This window comes from Apus apus, chromosome 2 (assembly GCF_020740795.1).
Source record: "Apus apus isolate bApuApu2 chromosome 2, bApuApu2.pri.cur, whole genome shotgun sequence".
In the NCBI taxonomy this organism is placed as follows: Eukaryota; Metazoa; Chordata; class Aves; order Apodiformes; family Apodidae; genus Apus; species Apus apus.
This window is the reverse complement of record NC_067283.1, coordinates 56620528-56642400: the sequence shown is the minus strand read 5'-3', so window position 1 is coordinate 56642400 and position 21873 is coordinate 56620528. Positions and strand designations below refer to the sequence as shown.

At 37.4% G+C, this 21873-nt stretch overlaps 1 protein-coding gene across 1 annotated transcript in view; it reads right to left on the bottom strand.

Annotated features, from left to right (window-relative positions):
* Window positions 1-21873, bottom strand: part of CNTNAP2 (contactin associated protein 2) — a 1111126-nt gene that overhangs the window by 483789 nt on the left and 605464 nt on the right. Inside the window, exon 9 of the mRNA XM_051611595.1 lies at window positions 15463-15612. Coding sequence (XP_051467555.1) covers window positions 15463-15612 — 150 coding nt within the window. The remainder of the gene's footprint in view (window positions 1-15462; window positions 15613-21873) is intronic.

Genomic DNA, 21873 nt, shown 5'->3' with positions numbered 1-21873 from the left:
AGGAGGAGTAAAGAATCAGCCTGGATTGAAACATAATTCTATGTAATGGCTGAGAGAGAAGGACCTGGACTAGAATGAACAAAAACATAAATGTTAGAGAAAACAATGGTGGTGGGAAACCAAGAGAGATGAGAAAAGTTAAATTAGGAAGCTCAGTGATAAGATGTGTTTGCTGTGGCTTTTTACACTCTATCATCTACCTCTTATTTTTCTGTCTCACAGACTGATTCTCCTGCAGTCTTTTCTGACTGTCACGAACAGTATGCAAACTGTTAATTCTGGGCCATCATTAGCATCAGTCCTTCCAATCCATACACCAAACCATAATTTAAAAATTCAGTGAGGAGGTGTGTGCATGGTGTTTCCTCACCTGAAAGAGAAGGTTTTTTGTCTGCATCCAAAAATGAAAAACTGTTCAGTAAAATATTTTACATTTTTAACTTAACTTGTATTGACATGACACCTTCCTTGCAATTACTGCCTTTGTGATTATAAGTCTAAACATCATGTCCCTTTTAAAAGAAGAAGATGCTGACAGTTCAGTGTGGATTTAAATTTTACTGTCAGCAGTACTGTGCTATCAGTACATACCCAACCAATGCCTGGGAACTTTATGTTTTCATTTACCTTTCTCAGAGATGAGAACACATGATAAACTTATCAGAGCTACCATCCCTCAACCTTGCCTGGCAGCATGGGCGATAAAGCCTGCTTTACATTCAGACAGAAGACAAATTAGACTGCACTGTGCTCAGGCTTCAAGCTCTCTTCTTGCAATAGAAGTTATTTTTCTTTTCACCTTGATTGAGAAATACTGGGCAATGTGCTAGTAAACAGAGAGGAGGATGGAGTCAAAAATCAGGTGGAATGAAGAAAGTAGTAAGGAGAATAGTAGGAAGAATGCTGCCTAAGGAATTCAGCACCTCATAACCAACCTTAAGTAAAAAAGCATAATGTGTAGAGATGGAATACAAGGTAAAAGCACATTCTTAAAAATGCATTACAGTTACTTAAGAAATGAATGTGTTTCTAGAATCAGATTAACACTGAAAATGAAGGGGAAGAAATTGTAAGATGCAGGTACAGAAACACATAGTATCCAGCACACACTGTCTAGACTTAGATACAAGTAGGAACAAGATGCTTGCGTTGCTTGAAAAAGGTGTCCCTCCATTGACAAATGAGTAAGTTTATGGCCAGCTGTCTATAGTACAGTCTGAACAATGATTTAAATATATATATATATAATATTTTTACTCTTTAAAACTGCAAGATTTTTTTTTTAGTTTTAAGTCAAAAGGCATTGAGGAGCAAGAAATCTACAAAGGGATTGCCTCAATGACAAGCTCGCAAGGTGTATTGGTTCTGGGACACTGTTATTGTTTTAGTGCCCCTTAACTGACTTGAGGTTCTATACCTCCAGTAGAAAGTCAGTAGAGACAGCAGGGTGGCCATGAAGCTACAATGCAAAGTCCTGAAGGTACTCTGGACATTAGTTGTGACTTAACTGGAAATGATGAAAAAACAGCTACCTAAAGCTTTAGATTATCTACACCCAAAATGACCTGGCTACACTCTCTTTTGCCCATCTGTATTTCACACGTTCACAAAGCAATGGTACTAGAGTCTGAAGGGTTCGACATCCTTCATATACTGCAAGTTATTTTGCATCAGCTTCCCTTCAGCTTCCAAGACAGACTGGAATACAGACTCACCTCAAGAGAGGTGATACTCTTGCCCTACTCTGCTGTGGTGAGACCTCACCTGGAGTACTGTGTCCAGCTCTGGAGCCCCGAACAGAGGAAGGACACAGAGCTGTTGGAGTGAATCCAGAGAAGGGCCATGAAGATGATCAGAGGGCCAAAGGACCTCTCCTACAAGGACAGGCTGAGAGAATTTGGGCTCTTCAGCCTGGAGAAGGCTCTGGGGAGACCTTGCAGCAGTCTTCCAGTACCTGAAGGGGGCCTACAATAAAGATGGGGGAGGGACTTTTTACAAGACCATGTCGGAAGAGGATTTCAACTGAAAGAGGGAAGATTTAGGCTAGACATGAGGATGAAATTCTTTAGTGTGAGGGTGGTGAGACAGTGGAACAGGCTGCCCAGGGTAGTTGCAGATACCCTCTCCGTGGAAGTGTTCAAGGACAGGCTGGATGGGACTTTGAGTAATCTGGTTTAGTGGGAGGTGTCCCTGCCCATGCAGGGGAGTTGAAACTAGATGATCTTTAAGGTCCCTTCAAATCCAAACCATTCTATGAAACACAAGGTATTTTTTTCGTAAAGTAAGAACCTGTCTTTACAGGTTGTGAAATAATGAGCTTGAAATATTGAAGTATATTCCTTTTTCTCCCTCTCTATACAACTGTTATAACTGAACACGGTACCATTTTTATATTCTTAGATATCTTATTAATACAAATATATTTCTATAATCTCTGCAAATTAGCTGCTTGTCAAAAATATATTAATAAGCAGGAAGATTCAGTTGTATTACTCTTTCAAGAGTATTAATTTCAGCACATCTTCAAAGCATATTGCTGGATGCACCATTTTTATCCCTCATGCATGAGATTATGCATTTGTAATAACCCCAGTATCAATAACAATAACTGAAAATTTTATTTGCATTTTGTCATCTCTTATACATATAAACTTACTCAGAAATACCCTTTTAAGAAGTCTTGCAATAAGCCTCTGAGATCGTAATTTATTAAAGTGGAACCCTAAGTAATTTTTCAGAATACACAAATGCAACAAATGTTTTCCTTAGGGAAAAAAGTCAGCAAGTTGTTCTTGAAGGAGATGATAAAATTCTTGAACTTATTTATTGTAGGAAACTATTTCTGAGTTTCATTAGGGAGTAAAAAAGTAATTTGTTTTCAATTTACAAGCTTAAATTATATTAGCAATTAAAAGTTAATTTGGTTTCGGTTTTGTTCGTAGTCATATAGTACTGTCCCTTTTAACCGATGGGGTCATATATTTAACTAACTAGTGCATCACAAACTGGAAACCACATGGTGGTATTTTTATACCACATATATACATACACATATAATTTGAAATTCATGATGGCTGGAAAGCATGTAAGCCTTCCAAAACTGGGACAAACATTTTTAAATGCCTTTATACATCTAACAAACACAACTTGTATTTCAGACAGCATTATTTGTTCATAAAACTCTTCCCTTTTTCATGCATTATTACTTTCACAACAGCTCAAGAATCAAAAATCGACAAATGAACTTAAAACACTTCCTGAAAAAATGCAGTCATTAGGGCTTAAAATGAGCTTTTTATAATTACTTGTAGCAATAGAAAACTAGGACTTGAATATTCAAGGAAAATGAATACAAAATTGTTGCAAATAGAACCAAATGTGAAGTCGCTCACCAACATTTTTTAATTAGTCACTCTCAAATCACTACTTTTAATCTCATTTTATAGGTAACTGAACTGAACAGCAGATATTAAATGCCTTGCTAAGAGTCACATATAGACATTGCTGGAGTGCTCTGAACACTCTCAAAATCACTAGCTTTATTTCCCCCAGGGTAGACTTTAGGAGGATGAAAGGGAAATCCACTTTTATCTTGCAATCTTTAATTTAGGCTAGAAAACAAGTTAGCAAAAAAGTCAAATACACACTCAACATCAGCTAAGATAAAAAATTACAATTAGACAGCAGAGACAATAAATACAAAATTATTCCACAAAGTTAGAGAAGAATTTTTAAGAAATCTGAATTTCAGTGATGAAATATAATAATTTATAAATTATAAATGTAATCCAGAGGGAGCTGGACAAGCTCAAGAAGTGGGCCAATGTGAACTTCACAAACTTCATGAAGTTCCCTGTGGAAAAGGACTTGGGGGTACTGGCAGATGAAAGGCTGGACGTAAGCCGATTATACACTCCCACAGCTCAGGAGGCCAACCTGCCTCCTGGGCTGCATCAAAAGAAGCATGACCAGCAGGTCAAGGGACGTGATATTGCCCCTCTACTCTGCTCTCATGGGACTGCACCTGGAGTACCATGTCCAGTTATGGACCTCCCAACACACAAAATATATGCATCTGTTGGAGCCAGTCCAGAGGACAGCCACAAAAATTATTAGAGAGATGGAACACTTTTCCTATAGAAGTAAGGCTGAGAGAGTTGAGGTTGATCAGCCTGAAGAAGAGAGGTTCCAGGGAGTCATTATAGATGAAGGGGGCCTACAGGAAAGCTGGGGACAAACTTTTTAGCAGGGCCTGTTGTGATAGGACATAGGGTAATGGTTTTAAACTCAAAGAGGGTAGATCAAGGCTAGACATGAGGAAGAAATTCTTCACTATGAGGATGGTGAAACACGAAACAGGTTTCCCAGAGAGGTGGTAGACATCCCATCCTTGGAAACATTCAAAGCCAGGTTGGATGGAGATCTGAGCAGCCTGACCTAGTGGAAAGTGTCCCTGAACATGGTAGGGGCATTGAACTAGATAAGTTTTAAAGGCCTCTTTCAACTCAAATAATTCTATAATTCTGTAAATAGTTTTTCATTATAACATTACACATTATAGAATAGTAGGGTGCATTATTGAAGCACAAAAGCTCTGAATGAAGCACAAAACCAAAATACCATTATGAAGTTCATGTAGATTAAAGCATTCACTTCAGCTTCTTAACTCGTGGACCTGTCAGCATAAGGCAGAAAAAAAGGGAATGGGATACAAAAATGTTTTGGTTGGGTTTTTTAAAAATGTTTTATACATTTGTACTGGTGATGTCTGTGTTCAATATGTATTTTTATTGTAAACCATGCAAAAATAATAATCTAATTTCTAATTAAATTTACTTTGAATAGTCCATACACTTTGTAGATTATTTTTTTCCTAATTCCTCTTTTACTTTAATTATAAGCAAAGTATTTTTGAAAGAGTCTTTGGCTTATGATACAGGAAAAAGACTGCTGTTTATTTCACTAAGCAAGGACATCTTACATACAATTGGAAAGCCTCTGAAATGTTGAAAGTTAATGAAACTGCAGATCAATAGGATTAGAAAGGTGAGTTGCAGTCACTGTGATCCATAGAGCAGTGAACTCTAAGGCTGTTTCTGAAACTGCTAATAATCAGATGCTTCCTGCCCTTGCACTTTCTGAAAGTAGCAAAGCAGAAAATGGAGTGAACTGTGTAAATGAGACAAGTTTTGAAGCAGTTTCTTGAAAAATTATGGTTAAGGAAAAATGTTCTATATGCATGTCATACTTTAAAAATATGTTGGGTAGAAACAAATTTCCTTAAGCTCATCTTGAATGTTGGTATGATCCTGTTGAAAAGACTAATCTGTTTTCAGCACAGTAAAATCTGGGTTAGCACTGAAAGCCAGACAGAGTCCTTATACATTTGTTATTGACTGGGGAACCAAATGTGAAAGGTAAAATGTAAAGACTAGGATAGTTGCCTAGCTGTAGTGATGCACTAAGAATACATTTGAGTCCACAATAACTGCAAATACATTTCTAATAGCAGTATTATAATGTCTAAAACACTTTCAAAAGATATTAAAATAATGATAAATGTCTTGGATGCAATTAATGAAAATTTTACTGCAAAACTGCCACAGTAATTTTCTACTCTCCTAATCAAATGTGATTTTTCAAAATTTGTCTTTACAAATTATAAATCATAAGATCACTTCAGATGTCAGAATATGAACTATACAAACTATGTATGCAAACCAAGTTAATTTTTTTGGTGCAGGCATCAGCTATGGTGCCTGAACACAAATCTGGAAGGCTTCAATGGAAAGCTAAAAAGACCTTGCATAGGTCATAATCTAATTCTAATGTAACTACTTGCCTATGACTTGACTTTGGGCAACCTAATTCTATCAATAAAAGTCAGGGGATCACGGGATCTGAAAATGTCTTTTCAAAACTCCATACAGCTTGGTTATGATGCCAGTGAAACCACATTGGCCTAAATGATGGACACAATTTATTCTAAAGCTCCAAGGAAAACTTCCAACTTACAGAATCAAATATAATAATTAGTTTTTTTAAAAAAGTAATTACTTGGAATAAAAAGATTCTTTTAAAAATGATAAATAAGTACAGGAACTGTTTTGGGAAGTCTGCTCAGTAAGAATTACGAAAATAAGTGCAAAAAGCAGATGAAGCATTTTGAAACATCATTAAAGCTTGCTTCTTCCTGAGGCCTCCTCTACTTGGAGATTCACAAGCAAATATCCTTCGTGCAATCTAGAGGACTTCTTTTGTTATAGATTAAAGCAAGATTCTTCCTACAAAAACACATCAAAATCATACACACTGCTATTCTACAACACTATGTGGGTTCTTCTTACTGATAAATGAAAATTTATTTGCTGAGGGATTTTCATTCATTGTATATTACTAGTCACAGTGTCTAATCTCACTTGGATTTGTTGGATAACATCAATCGATAAGCATGCAGGTCTCAGACCCAAAGCAGAAAGTCTGTAAAATCACTTCTCAGGATCATTTCAGTGACACATATACTTGGTATCAGGGGTGACGAACTAGAAGAGGCTAAGAGTATCTTTTATTGCCATGGCAACAGTTCTAGTTTCACTCTTCTCCAGTTTACAATTTAACCTTGATAGCAAACACCATCTGCAAAAAGGTGTCCTATTTCTCCTCTTCATTCATAAACAAAGGATTTTTAACAGCTCTATGGTTAGTATTTATAATAATAAAAGATTAACCAAAACAAAAATGGACTGTGACCATCCACTGAGCAAGCTGAATGACTGTCTCGACAAGATTCCACAACCCAGAATGGTCTAGCAGTTTTCTGGTTAACTATCAGTTTCCCCGTAAAGAGATCATCAATATTAGATATTCTGTACTGCATTCACTAGGCTTTGACACTGACAAGGTAATTTAATGCCCTTAAACTGGGCACTAAGCCAGGTGCCATCATCACTCCACACTGGAGATTTGTGCTACTCAACTTGTTACTTCCCACTGCAAAGTATTACACAGGTAAGTTCAATGCTTTGCTGATAAGAGAAAAACAAAGCTTTTACCATTCTGTTTCAGCTTCACAGTTCAGTTTTGCCAATTTATGCAGATAAATCAACTTTAAGTCACTGACTCTGAGATTCAATACAGTTCTTCCTTCGGAAAGCTATAAGCCCTTAAAATGTACTTCATGATTTACAAAAGCATCACTAATAAGTGCTTCTGTTAGAGCAGTAGACTGCTACTTCCACATGATGGAATTTAATGTTTTCAGTGAAAGGTGATAATAACTACCTGGGACTGCAGGCATGCAAGGATTTAATTGACAGCCTGCCCTAGACACAAAAAGCCACCTGTAGTTTGTTTATATAGCAAAAGCATCATAGAGTAATTATAAATTTAACTGGAGCTCCAGTCAGGCTTCATACATGACCCAGTATTTGCAATCAGCACTGAAAACCATTCTCGGCTCAGAACACGATTCAGGCAGGCCTCTTGCATGAGTAACTGTATTTTTACTCTACCTGCCACTTTCACAAACACCGTATTTTGGTGAGCTCTAGAACATCCCTTGTGTGTATTTTTCTGATATTACGCACTTATGGCTCATGAAACAATTTTTCCGAAGTTATTCATTTTTACAAGTACACAGATAGGTAGATTTTCTGAAACACATGATAAAAGTCAGTTGACTACCACCAGAAAGAGGACATCTTCTTGTTTAATGTTGTTTACAATATTATTAGGTGCTCACATGCCTAAAACATTGAAATCCAGTTGAAAAATTGACTTTTGAAGGGGTGAGAGGACAAGGGGAGACTGAGGCAAGTTCTATTACTTTAAAGAGGAAAACAGCAGATAGTTTAACATCTATGGAAAATCCACTGAGAAACACCAGTAAGTCTCTCCCCTCAAACTATTCTTCCTCCCTCTGGTGTGTTGAATTGTGGCTGTGGACAATAAGCACATTTATACACCTGCAAGGATAGTTAGGATACCCTTGGAAAAAAAACTTGACAGAAGTACTATTCCAGTAATAATAAGCATTCTCCACTATTTGGGAGTAGGATTATTCTCACACGAGAAGTTATGCGTGTTTGTTTTTCACAACATAGTTCAACACACTCACACAAACATACTTGTGATTCCTAATGCCATCAGTAGGCTGCATCACCTTCAGTGTTCCAAAACTATGCAGCTCTTAATGAGCACTGTTGAGTGATCAGTCCTGGTTAACGTTCTCCTGACATTTGCTGCTTGTTGAAATATCTGCCCTCCCCCTGCAGGCAGTTTTTTTCAGCTACTGATACCTTTGTAGCTTATGCTATTAAAGCATCAGCAAGAGGTACAAATAGGAAATAATTGTCACTTTTGAGTGTATCTCCAATAGGACTCTTCTCAGTCTTCACCAAACATTTCCAGCTCACAAAGTTCCTTTTACAAAAACCATTACTAATTTTCACAAGCCTTTTGGAGTCACGAGCTATACCATATATAATTTCCTCTACTTTTAATTTAATTCACTATAGTATTCAGAGACTTGATATAATTTGCTTCAAACTGAGGCTCAGGCAACAGTATGTCTACTGTATTTAGTGAAAAGGAAAATAAAACATATACTAAAAGAATTAGAGGGAACAGAATGCCATTAGATCAGCTTACTCCTTCCCATGTCCACACAGATTTACTATAGTACATGTTCTTTCTCATTCTTTGTTCTTCCTTGGTTCTAAATGCCAGCAGGAGACAAGAAAATGTATTGAAGAATTTGTTGTTCTCTTATCTACTGCACACAGAAATTTGCTTTTGTGCTTGCAAGAAAATACAGCAAAAGAGATTCAGTTCCTACACTATTTTTTTAGAAACTTCTGGATATATATTCTGTGGCTAATATCTTCAGCTTAGCATGAGATTTATGTTGTATAACAAGGAGAGCACATCTCAAAATGTCATTCATTCATTTTTGAGCAGGTAGCCATTTCTCACTTCTTATAGGCCTTTGCTCAAAAGTTGAAGTAATTCCAGCAAGGCTCATGGTCCCACATATCCATTCCTGAACTCACATTATCATATACTTGATCTTTTATTTGCTTGCACTAAGTATCAGCTCTCTGCCTGCACTTGTTTTTTTTCCAGGAGATCAATCTGTCTCCAGCATTTCTGATTCTACTGTTGTATACAGTGTTGGTGGATTGATATATTGTGTCACTAACAATACTAGTGACATTATTGAAAATTAATCATAGAATGCTACCATTATTTTATGTGGTCTCATTTGTCTGAATTACCTGAATGAAATAAACAAAACTTTAAACATGACCAGAAAAAGTTAAATGGGCAATGTTGGTCGACACCCTTCAGTCCTGTCAGTTGTATAAAATAAGTGTGAATTCAGCATGTTTCATTGTTCATAGTGGAGGAGAGCAGATGGATTATGAAGAACCTGAATCATGTATTAGGTAGCAGAGAGAGGTTTAGATGCCTGTAACTGGCTGCCATATTTTTTCTTCTTTTCTATTTTCTTTTCTCTATTTACTTTCTACAAAACCACTTCCTTGCTTTGCTCAAATTTATACATTCTGCACATCTGCGTTCTTTACTCCTCTACTGATTCACAAACATTCTAGATTTAACAATCCCAAGCATGAGGGTTATTAAAAAATACAATGAATTCCAATTATTTTATTTCCATTTATTGTGCTTATCTTAGTTTGTCTAGGACTGACTTGGGGGAATTCCTGAAGATAAATGCTGAAGATACAAAAAATCACATTATATTCTGAGCTATTTTAAATTTGCTTTGGGTTCTCCTCATGGATTTGTATTTGACCTTAGAGCAGGCTTAAGATCATAAGGAGAAAGATTTCAAATCTCACTGAAAGAATGCTTTCCACAAGAAATGCAATTTTGACCATCCCGTCTCATGGTCATACAAGCAAAAGAAAAAAGTGGCCACACATTAAAAATCTGATCAACATGCAGAAATGCAAATACAACCCAACATCACTGCTATTTATTGAGATGTGGGAAGTTTCAGGCTTGAGAAAATCAAGTCAGCAGGGACTTCAGTTTCCTTTCTTAGATAAACTGACTTGCCATGAGTGGGATCCCATTGATTTGTAAAGTAACATCTAATAACTTCAGTTTTGCTGAACATCTTTGAATTTGAACTACAAAAAACCCCATGCCTCCTTTCTATCTGATAATACTTGCAATTATGATAATTTGAGAGCTTTTGAAATACTGATGACTCTACCTAAGAATTCTGACAATGACTACAACATCTGCTAATCAACTCAAATAATGATAAGAATGGATAATTTGATAGAAAATGTTAAGCACACTACCCAAAGGCTTTAGTTACAGATGACAGGTTTTAAGAGAGGAACATCAACACAGAGAAAGCCCAGCACATGAGAAACAGAAGACAGTATTATTCTCTTTCGCTTGACTTCCCTCCTCCTTCAACCACCTCCAACACTACGGGATTTTAGACCAAAACAGGTTTAGAAGCAAATTAATTCTACTCCAGGAAAAAGATTCAATACAGAGTGCGTTTTTTACAGTCATACAGAAAGGAAGGACTTTCTATATGCCATAGACTGATGTCTCATAGGATACTTGCTGCAGAGTCCACTCATCTTTGCCTGTCAGAAAAAGCAGTGGATTGACAGATGCTCGCTGCGTATCTTTGTTCTTAATGAAGATTAATCACTCATACTAAAATCTCTCCCATCCTTAAGCAAGTGAAAAGGGGAGTGAAAGCAGACACAATGAAAAATAAATTATTTGAAATAGAAACAAGTCAAAATTAGGTCTCTAATCAAGTGCTTCCTCTGGGCACTAGGCAGCTATTAGGTGGTTTGGGGCAAGCTTAAGACATTTCACAAAAGCCCCTTATCTCCAACTGTGCAAATGAGCTTAATGGACTCATTTTCACTCTGTGATTCACTTTCTCTGTTCTGCTTTTTTGTTTTATGTAGATAATTGGAAACAACAAAGCAGCATCATTCTCTAGAGCTTAGAAGGGAAAGCAAGTTCACTTCATTCTAAAACCCCAAAATTAAGACAAAAAAGAAAAGGAAAATAAAACCAGCGGGGATAGAATAGTAAGTTATACAGAAGGGCAACAGGCAATTAGCATCTACCTTCCCACGTACATGAGCACACATTCACACCATCTACAGAAACGCCTCATTTTAACACAGCTTTGCCTAACTTTTTGGCTTGAATAAAACATCATTGCAGTCTGTCCCTTGGGAGGATAGACAGCACAGGAGAAGTGAAAAAAGAGGGAAAAAAACCCAATCCAAAACAAAAAACTATAGCAGTACTACACGCTTTATTCTGACAGAAATAAAGAAACCTATGACTTACTCTTATGAATCACCTATGATTTTGCAAAACCAGAAAAGTTAGTTCTATGGGCAGAAGACAAAGAAGATTCTGATTTCTACATCTCCTTTAGGTAAATATTGCTGTACATACTGCATAAATCTGGCCTTGGTGGTGAATGGCAAGCATTTTTATTACCATAGAATCACAGAAATTGTCAGAGTTGGAAAGGACCTCTAGAGATCATCTAGTCCAACTCCCCTGCTAAAGCAGGATTGCCAGAGCACATTACTCAGGACTGCATCCAGGCAGGTCTTGAATATCTCCAGAGAAGGAGACTCCACAACCTCCCTGGGCAGCCTGTTCCAGAGCTCTGCCAACCTCACCGTAAATAAGTTTTTCCTCATATTTCAATAGAACTTCCCATGTTCCAGCTTGTGCCCATTGCCCCCCACCCTCTCATGGTCAACCACTAAAGAGTCTGGGCATTGGTAAGGTCTCCTCTTAGCCTTCTCCCCTCCAGACTAGAGTCCCAGCTCTCTCAGCCTTTCCTGGTAACAGAGATGCTTCAATCCCCCAAGCGTCTTTGTTGACCCCTGCTGGACTCTCTCCAGCAGCTCCTTGAATGAATAAACTATGGAATAAGTAGAACACATTTAGAAAGTAGTTTTGAGGGAAATTGAGAGTGTCAATCAGGCCTGGCTTCTCTAAAAGGCCAGCTTTCTCAAAATGGTAGCTGGAGGCTGCTACTAGAGAGGGTCATTGACTATCCAGGCCCAGTATACCACAATGCCTGAACAAACTATCCTTAATATTTCTGATTTGTCTAGAATATTTTATCAGTACATTTGGCATAGTAATGTTCTTCTTATCCACTCAATCCTTAATCCATTCCCAACTTTGATAATTATATATTCTTAATAAAACTAGTCTTATGAGATACTGCCAGTGCAAAGTTATTATAAAAATACATTAAAATGGTAATTTTTCAGAAAAAGACACCGTCTCAAAAATTCATATTCAAATATGTGGTACTTACATTAAAAAGCTGCAGTTATTTTCACAGAAAAGGTGTATCTTGTGTCTGCCTTACTATTTTGAGGCAGTACCCATTTTATTGTAATTACTTTTCTCTTTAAATTCTCAAATATGTATTTGAGAAAATACTGTACTGCAGTGCCAAAATGCAACCTTTAAATCTTTTGTTTGGCAAAGACAAGACCATTGCAATAGTATATATTTGCTATATTGACACCAGGAGACCAGAATATGAAGAGCACACTTATTCTGAAATCAGGAAAAGGGAAAGTTTGAAGAACAAAACATATACTACATGTATGTACCTTTTCCCAAGACGACATAGGAAAATTTAGATCAGAAAACTGTATGTGTTCAGAGCCTTCTAGAAATGCTGTACAAGCCCTCTGAACACAAATTGAATGGACTGAGCTTTCTCAGGATTTTGAAAGATCAAGAAACAGGACAGTGAGATGGGATGAATATTGTAACATTACTATTTTGAAAAGTGATCATTTAACTTCTTTGACATGTGTCTCAATTTAAAAAATGCAAAGGTTTATTAGTCAAAATACCCGTAACTATTGCATTCAGACCTCTAGCAAAGAAATCTATTGGCTTCCTTTTCAAACTGAAAATATATTATCACAAAAAAATTCGTAATCCTTTCTGCTAGCCCTGTAGCACCTTGTAAAATAACAAACATACTATTCCCTGAATTAAAGAGGCAGTTGTCCCTTTCCTAACCAATTATGCATACTTGCAGAAAAAAGTATTTTACACTTTCTTATCTAAACTTACTCCTAATGAAACTAATGAAAACATCTTTGATAACAATTACCAAGAGGTGAAAATGTTTAAGTTCCCCTCTATTCTCACTTCTATAACTTCTTCTTGCAAATGTTATTTATTCATAGCCATAACTTGAAGTGCTTAGGGAAAAAAAGAAAAAAAAAAAAAAAGGAACACACAGAATACAATCATCTACATTGGAAAAGACCTTTAAGATCATCAAGTCCAACCTTTCACCCTACTCTACTCTGTTCACCCCTAAACCATATCAGAAAAAAAATTCCTTTTCCTCATAAGATGCAGATCATGAATATAAAGATTAGGTTTTTAATACATATTCAAAAGACTGGCTTTAAGTTACAAGTAATCTCTAGTTAACAGATATGTATAACAAAGTAATTAACGTGTATCTAGCAGTATTCATGTGGGAGCATACTAAAATAAACGAGTTCTTCAGATCAAAGTCAGAAATAAGCCTTCCCCAGACTCACAGTTGGAGACAGTTAAATGCTTAAGTACAATGTTGCAAATACAGACTTCTTATTTTGAAATAAAACCAGAGACTGCTATTATTTTCATATACCTTAAAAACACCTTTCAGATTTAAAGAGATAATAGGAAAAAAACAACAAAAAAAATCCATAGTGTATACCAAAGGGCCATGCATTTGTGTGAACAGATATGGGAATGACGCTTCAGGGAATTAATGACTGACTTTCATAACCCACTAGAACAGTATCTACAAGCATACTTTTTGTATGGAAGGATGCTGGAATCACAAAGTACAGGCTAATAATTAGAAGTTAAGCCAATTTCAGAATCCAACTGATATGAAAAAAATCAGCCTGTACTTTGACTGAGAAAGGGTATAAAAGCTACCTCAAACTAGACAATCTGTCCCTCATAACCAGAGTCAAGGTAAAAAATGTCTCAAAAGAAATCAATTACTCTCTCTCCTTGAATGTAAAAACGGTCTGGGGCATTTATTTTTATTTTCTCGTATGTGTGCTTCATAACTTCATTTAATGAGAATATATCAGACTGTTCTGACAAATGAAAGTTACCACATTTTGATGATAAAATAGTTTTCATGCTTTAGCATGTGAGAACTGGCTATGCTAGAGCAATATGCTAAAGAAACTATTAGTATAGTGGCTGAATTAAAGACATCAAAAAAGATGCATGTGGCAGCAACAGGAAGCTTAACTCTTATGACAGATTAGCTTTACTTTAGTAGTATTTGTCTTAAACTGTGCTATCATCATTGCCACAATGTTTCCTGGAAGTGTGTGTCATCAGCATCTGGAGGATTAGAATCTATCTTTAATTAACTATATATTAGTTTTGTAACATTATTTAAACATTAATTTCTGTATGTATTATTAATTATTCCACTGATAGAAGATAATGAAATGAGAATACCCTTGAAAAGACTTTTCCCTTTCTACTTAGTATACTTCATATGCCACTAACTTTCCTTTCACTTGGGCAATGTTATGACTACCTGTGTACTACTTACACAAAAAGTTTCACAAAAAAACCCACTTTTCAGTACAGATAAATTCTACTTTCAAAATTTGTTTTCTCTGCCTGGAGCTTTCATGTGCAACCTCACATCTATGGGACACTTGTGAAGTGCAACTTACAGTTCTTTTTTATCTTAGCATTCAAGCTCACTGAGAATTCCGCTTGAACAAAGATTGCAGGTCATTGCTGAATTGCATGTTTTTGACAAAAAGCCGGCTGGCAGTACAAAAAGTTGCATTTACGCCTGAGTTAAAAAACCATTAATGACCTTCCCCTGTAAGATCGCAGCATATAAAAAATATTTTGGTGTGCTAAATAGGCTGTTTATCATAGAAGTTTAAATACATATTTTAAAAATAGTTTTGATGGCCTTTGATTGCTCTTCTTCGATGGCCTTGATTTTTGTTAACTGCTGACACAGAAGACTGTTTTTTGTGTATTTGTCTTCAGGATTCTAAACCTGAAAACATAAGTTCATCTCTTTCCTCAGTGCCATCTAATTAAGCTAAAAATGGATGATTGCCCTTTCAGAAAATGGTCCCTGAAATGTTTAGAGAAGATCTGGGAAATCATTCCAACTTAGATTGACTCTTGTACAGAACTTCTCAGTGTTTCTTTTGCAAGGATGAAGTGCAAAAAAATTCTTAAAGGTGAAATTAAGTATTTTAATTTTGATGAGCAGTAACTAGACATTTTAGCCATATTATGATCTATATGAATTAATTACATCCTGAACTCCACAGATTATATAAATTGAATGCAAACAGCATGTTAAGCAGATACTCAGTTTGATATTTCTTTTACCTCCAAAGAAATATTTCTCTCCAGTCTTAACTTGCAGAGGGCTGTTCGTTCGAACAGCTGAAGCTTCATCGCCATCAATGGTGAGGACAGCAAAATTTTCCTTTGCTAGGAATCGGACTTCATGCCACTGCCCATCATTGAGACCAGCACCTATAAAAACCAGAAAACACCGGAACATTTCACTTAGTCTAATATTTATTATCTTTAAGTGGTTTGTTTGTCTCTCTTTCATGCTCCTTATGTAAGATTCAATGAAGGCTACTGCAGAAATTAAATAATGTCAGTGTAATAACAAGGCTTTGTTATTAAAGTAATTCACAAAAAAAAACCCATTATATCATAAAAATCTTGAAACTAGTGGTGTCCTTCCTGCCAAGTATAATTGTATCTAACTTCAGACGTTATCACTCACTTTTCCCATCAAAAGGCCATATTCTACATTTTACTAATAAAGAATATATCTTAATTTATTCTATGACCAAATTCAAAAGGAAAAGATAGTGATTAATCCACTTAAATAGAGTAACAAGCCCAAAGGGTACATTATGCTCATGATCGCTGCCTTTATCAAATGCTAGCTATTTCCAAGAAAAGGGAAAGAAAAAAATAGAAGGGGGTGGGCTCACGTGGAGAGTGAGTTCATAATTAATTTTGTCACTGGGATATGGGCTAGTCACAGAAGATGAACACAACACAGGTGCCCTGCCAAACCAGCAAATGCCTGCCAGAACCTGCAATCTTGGTGGAGCACCACACACCCAATACTGACAGCAGTGAAACAGAAGGGTCTGTTCATCCATTCAGATTTTTTTTTAAATGCCAAATTACATACTTCTGACATTGTCTTGAGCAGCTGACAAGAAGCCGGTCTGCTTGGTATGTTAAACTGCCACTGAAGAACAGCAAAAGAATTGCTAGTTTTTTGTGGTCGTTACTGTGCATGCAGGTTATGTTTGGTCAGCAAGTTAAAGATAGAATTATAGATGGTTTGGGTTGGAAGGGTCATCTAGTTCCAAACCATGGGCATGGACACCTCCCACTAGACCAGGCTGCTCAAAGTCTCATCCCACCTGGCCTTGAATGCTTTCATGGAGGGGGAATTCACAACTCATCTGGGCAGTACAGGGAAGTACAGAAGTATAGGCAGTACTTAATTAGCAAACACTTTGATTCCAGTTTATAACAACTATTATAAATAACATTTTCTTCACCTAGATAAAGGTGCTATGTCACCTTAGCAAAATGTAATTTGCCAAAACAAAACACAAAGCAACGCACTAAGCTGTGTCTAAAATTAAGTAGGATGCACAATATCAGCAGAACTATAATGGAAAATAAACTTTCCAAATATTCAAAATAATATTATTTTATATGAAAAGGAATAACATTAATGGCAAACAGATATACCTAGACATTTAATGAGAACTTTTCCCCTTGCTTCCATGTGTTTACTTAAGATACAAGATCAAGTCCTGAAACAATATGGAGTGTTACACCTTGAAATACTCTTGGCATGTTCATTAGTGTGAATAGAAGTGGCAGAAGACTCTTAAAAAAACCACATCAGTAAGAAATGTTTCCACCAAAACGTGGCCCGCCTAGTGTAAGGATAAATAAAAGATCTTTTTTAGTAAACATCAGAAAAGTTTTCTGTCTATGAGCTCCTTTTTCATTACATTTGACAAAGAAACAGAAAAACACATAATTACAACCCATATAAAATTAATTTCTACTGATAATAAATGCAGAACAGAAAAGGTAATATGACTTCTAATAGAGTCCCAACCCAAAACTTACAGTGAGTGCTTCTACAACTGAGTTGATCAGACCATACTTACAATCCCAATTTTCCAGCTTGAGATGACCTATAATTACAAAACCTTCCTCAGTTTTTATCAAGGTAGTCACTACTGTCTTGAACTCAGTAACAATGATTAGAGACATCTGGTCAAAATTAAACCTATGCTATTAGAACATGAGGGACAAAAACAGTGGAAGGGTTATTTGTCAGCAAGTCCAGAAGGAGGTGTGCGTAAGAACTCTCTGGGAAGGGGGATATTGAAGAAACCAAGAAAAACACGACGTTAGGCAGGAGAGTGTCAGCCTACCTTGCACCACCTATTTGTTTTAGCTCAAATATATGGGTTTGCTCCTGCACAGACTGCAACTAGAGAAACGATGTCACAGCTCCAGAAGGTATTTTCAAACATGTCCACCTTCCACGAGCATCCAAGATGTCACTGGTTTTCTCCTGCTCCTGGATTGATTTTGCAGTGCCGTCTGATTTATTTATATGGTAAATGTCTCTCTCTTCAGGCTTTCACAGCAGTAACTTTCAAGGCCACTGCTGTTCCTGCTCTGATAATTTATTATATTTTTTTTAGATCATTCACCAAATAGACAAAACCTTCTAGCCAATCTAAGCAGAACCAGATTTGAAGAGACACTAAAAACCTGCACCTGCTGCAGGTGCTGAGGGGGAACGCACAACTCATCTGGGCAGTACAGGGAAGTAACTGAGGCGAGGCCGGGGCTGCCTGAGACGGACACCGCCGGCTCCAGTGGCCCTGCCCAGGCGCCGAGAAAGGGCAGAAGCTGCCGGGCGGTTAGGGGAAAGCTTGAGGAACAGCCCTGCGAGCCCCCAGGGCAGGGTGGGAGGAGGCAGAGGAGGGTCTGCAGCGGCTCCCTCTCCCCCCGAGGTTCCCCGGGAGCGCCCCTGGAGCAGGTGGGATCTCCCAGATCTCCAGAGCAGCTGCTGAGCAGGGACCGCAGCCCTGCATCCCCCTGAGCGGCTCTGGAGCAGCTGGGAGCGAGGAACTGAAGTTGAGCTTAGGAGAGGGAGGAGGAGAGGCCTAGTTTCAGTGATTGGCTTTGTTTCTCACTACCTGAATCTATTTTAATTGGCAGTAAGTTTAATTTTCTCCAAGTCAGGTTATTTTGTTTGTAAGTGTAATTGTCACATGATCTCCCTGTCTCTATCTCAATCCATGAGATTCTCAATCTTACTTTTTTCCCTTGTCCAGCTGAGGAGGGGGATGAGAGTGTGGCTGGGTGGAGTCTGCAACGCAGCACAGCTGATGATTATGCCATGAAACTGGAAGTTCACTGTATTTCCTATCATAAGCCTTAGTTTGCCATCCTCAGCTCTTGAAGTTAGTCTTTCAGATGGTACTAATGAGAAAAGTTTGAAATTTAGTATCGCAGGAGATACAAAATAGTTACTTTTATCTGTATTTTTGACTGCCTACTTTAGTCTGTACACACTAAATAAATAAGTCTCACAATATCCACTTTGTTCTTGTGTGACATACTTTAAATAAAACTAGAACAGTAACCAGAACCATGTGTGCAGGCTAAAGAGACAATCTCATTCATCAGACTGTGTAGCGATTTACTGCTGCATACTTTACTCACCGACTCATCTTTATCAGAGTGTTCAGCTTCCTCTTCTAGGAAGCGTGAAATGTAAAAAAGAGATAAATTAACTCAGCTCAGCTTCTCCCTTAACAAACAGCCTAACTACTGCAGGGGAAAAAAAAAAAAAAAAGGGGGGGTGGCGGGGGAGGAAGTAATTATTTCCATCACAACCGATTTGTAAGCTGGAGTCCCTCCACACATTTTGAGAATTATTTGTCCAACTCAATATGGATTTCCACACATCTTGGAAATTCCCAAAACACTGTTTCTTAAAGCACAGAAAGGTGATGCTATTTGTTGAATTAACAAGTGAAAATGGTGCTCAATATGCTTGCACTGCTACTTCCAGCTAGTATCTGTGTTATGATCTCCCACTGTGCAGTGAAGGGGAAACACCCCGAGCTCACTAGCACTGCACTGAAATCCGAACATTGCCATGACTGGAGGCAAGAAGCAGGCAGAGGCAAGGTGGATCAGCGAAACAGGTGGATCTGCTGAGCAGACCTAATTGAAATCAGAGCATGAGGAGAGCTGCAGGTTTCCAGGAAAAACTGATTCCATATGTTCTCTCTATGTGCACAGCATTTAATAAGATGCATTAAGGGGGCAGTGCTTGCTACAGGCATGTTCGGATAATCAATGGTATTTTGCTTGTGTTAAAAATATTTGCCAACAGTAAGTTGGCATTGTTCTTATCAGTTCCTGAAAGATCACGAAGTTTCTGCTTCTGCACTGCTTTATGAGGTCTTCACTATATTGACTACAAAGTGATCAGGAATTAAGGCTGTCTTCTTACCTACATATATTAACCATCCTCATGGAGCTTTGCAGTAACATTCCAACCGTTCTGGCACAAATATTCAAGTGTAGTTGTAGGTTTGCATACAAAACTTTTTACAGCCAGATTTTTTTTGTAGAGTTTACATATGAATGCTAATGAGGCTTGATAACTAGCACTCAAGAAGTATTCACTATTGTCTACAGATCTGTGGTTCCCAGTGGGGTAACTAAGATCACCTTTATATCTGCCACTGTTTTTATCTGCTCTTTAATTACATGTGTTTTAGAGGCAGTAGTGTCAACCTTCCTTTCTTAATGTTTCAGAGACTTAAATTGTTGTCAGAATATGCAATATATGCTCCCATAGGAGATAAGTTTGTACAGCTGCATAATCTATTTTTATTGTAATATTTTATTACATGACTCCCATATATTGAGGAATTATTTCTGTTTGGACTTTAAAAAGTCAAGCTTAACTGAGATCCTTCTGTAAACCAAGACCCAATATTAAGAGTAGAATATGGTTCTTTCTATTAAAAGAATTTTCAGCTGAAATGTTTAGAATGGACAACATCCCAAATTCTCAATGATGATTCCTCATTACATTTAATCTCTCGCATCTGAAATTATATTTCTTTTCATTCTTTTTTTTTTCTTACTGTAACCTGGTGGTATACAAGTAAAGAAAAATAAGAAATGCATACTGCAACCACCACAAATTCCCTGCTGAGTTCTGGAAAAGCTGGTTTTGTATGTAAATTAAATATACTAATGAAACGCATTGTCCCTAATCTATATGTTTATTTTAAAAGTAGGACTCTTGAGGTAGGTACTTCGATGGAACGAGAGAAAAACACAGATGTTTTGCTTAGTACAGACATGGAAAAAGGACTCGATGAACAAATACCAAAAAAGTCCAACAGTTTAATACATAATGGAGAGCTTAGAAATCCAGAATCAGGTCAAAGTTATGCCTTGAAGAGAACTATAGCAGCAAAAATCTCCAATTCTTCTACAGTTAATCTTACACTGTCAAATTTTCCTGTAAAAGGCACTGACCCACGAAGTGGCTATTAATGAGTGCTAGATTATACAGTCTGCTGAAATAATAGAATCATAGAATGGTTATGGTTGGAAGGGACCTCAAAGATCATCTTTGAGCAGGGACACCTCCCACTAGACCAGGCTGCACAAAGCCTCATCCAACCTGGCCTTAAACATCACCAGGGAGGGGGCATCCACAACCTTCCTGGGCAACCCGTTCCAGTGTCTTACTCCCCTCATGGTGAAGAATTTCTTCCTGACATCTAACCTAAAATCTTTCCATTTAAAACCATTACCCCTTGTCCTATCACTTCCCTCTTTGGTGAAAAGCCCCTCCCCAGCTTCCCTGCAGGCCCCCTTCAGGTACTGGAAGGCCACTAAAAGATCTCCCTGGAGCCTTCTCTTCTCCAGACTTAACAGCCCCACTTCTCTCAATCTGTCTTCATAGGAGAGGTGCTCCAGCACTTTGATCATCTCCATGCCTCTCCTCTGGACCCTTTCCAACAGCTCCATGTCTTTTATATTATAATTTTGTAAATTCTTATTTCATGAAACCCTTAATACTCAGGATGCAGACTCTTGAGCAGATAGCCTCAGAGGTACTGGTAACAAGGAGGCTTCCCTGGATATTCAGCAATGACTCTGTGGATTCCCTGTAATCCTGGAATCCAGAAGTCCAGTCAAAGTTTCTTTGCAGATGGCAAGACTCTCCATGTCTGAGATTTGTTTGTAACCACTTTCACTTTAGCCAGCCAGTACCATATTCCATCTGAGGATACTGGTGTAGATCCTATTCCCGCCTAAGCCCTCACTAATTCAGTACAAATTTGCACCAATATTCCTGACCATAATAAAACAAGGCAACAGTATTTTGTTTTAAACATTCAGCTGTGTTTAAATATAAAGTATGTCATTAATAGTCAATCAGGAAAAAAAAATCACAAGGATGTAAGTACAAGAGCCCTGCTTTCCTGTGTTTAGTTGATTGTATTTTTAAACTGGAAAAACAAAACCACAGCTCTTCCTGTCATAATATTTTAGATAGTTAATGCAACAAGCTAACGATATAATCTGTTCTAGGATTCATCATTCAGAAAAGTCCCTTTCATTTTTAGTTTTCTTTTTCAGCTATCTAGATGATCAGTAAACTAAGACAATGGCAAATAGAGT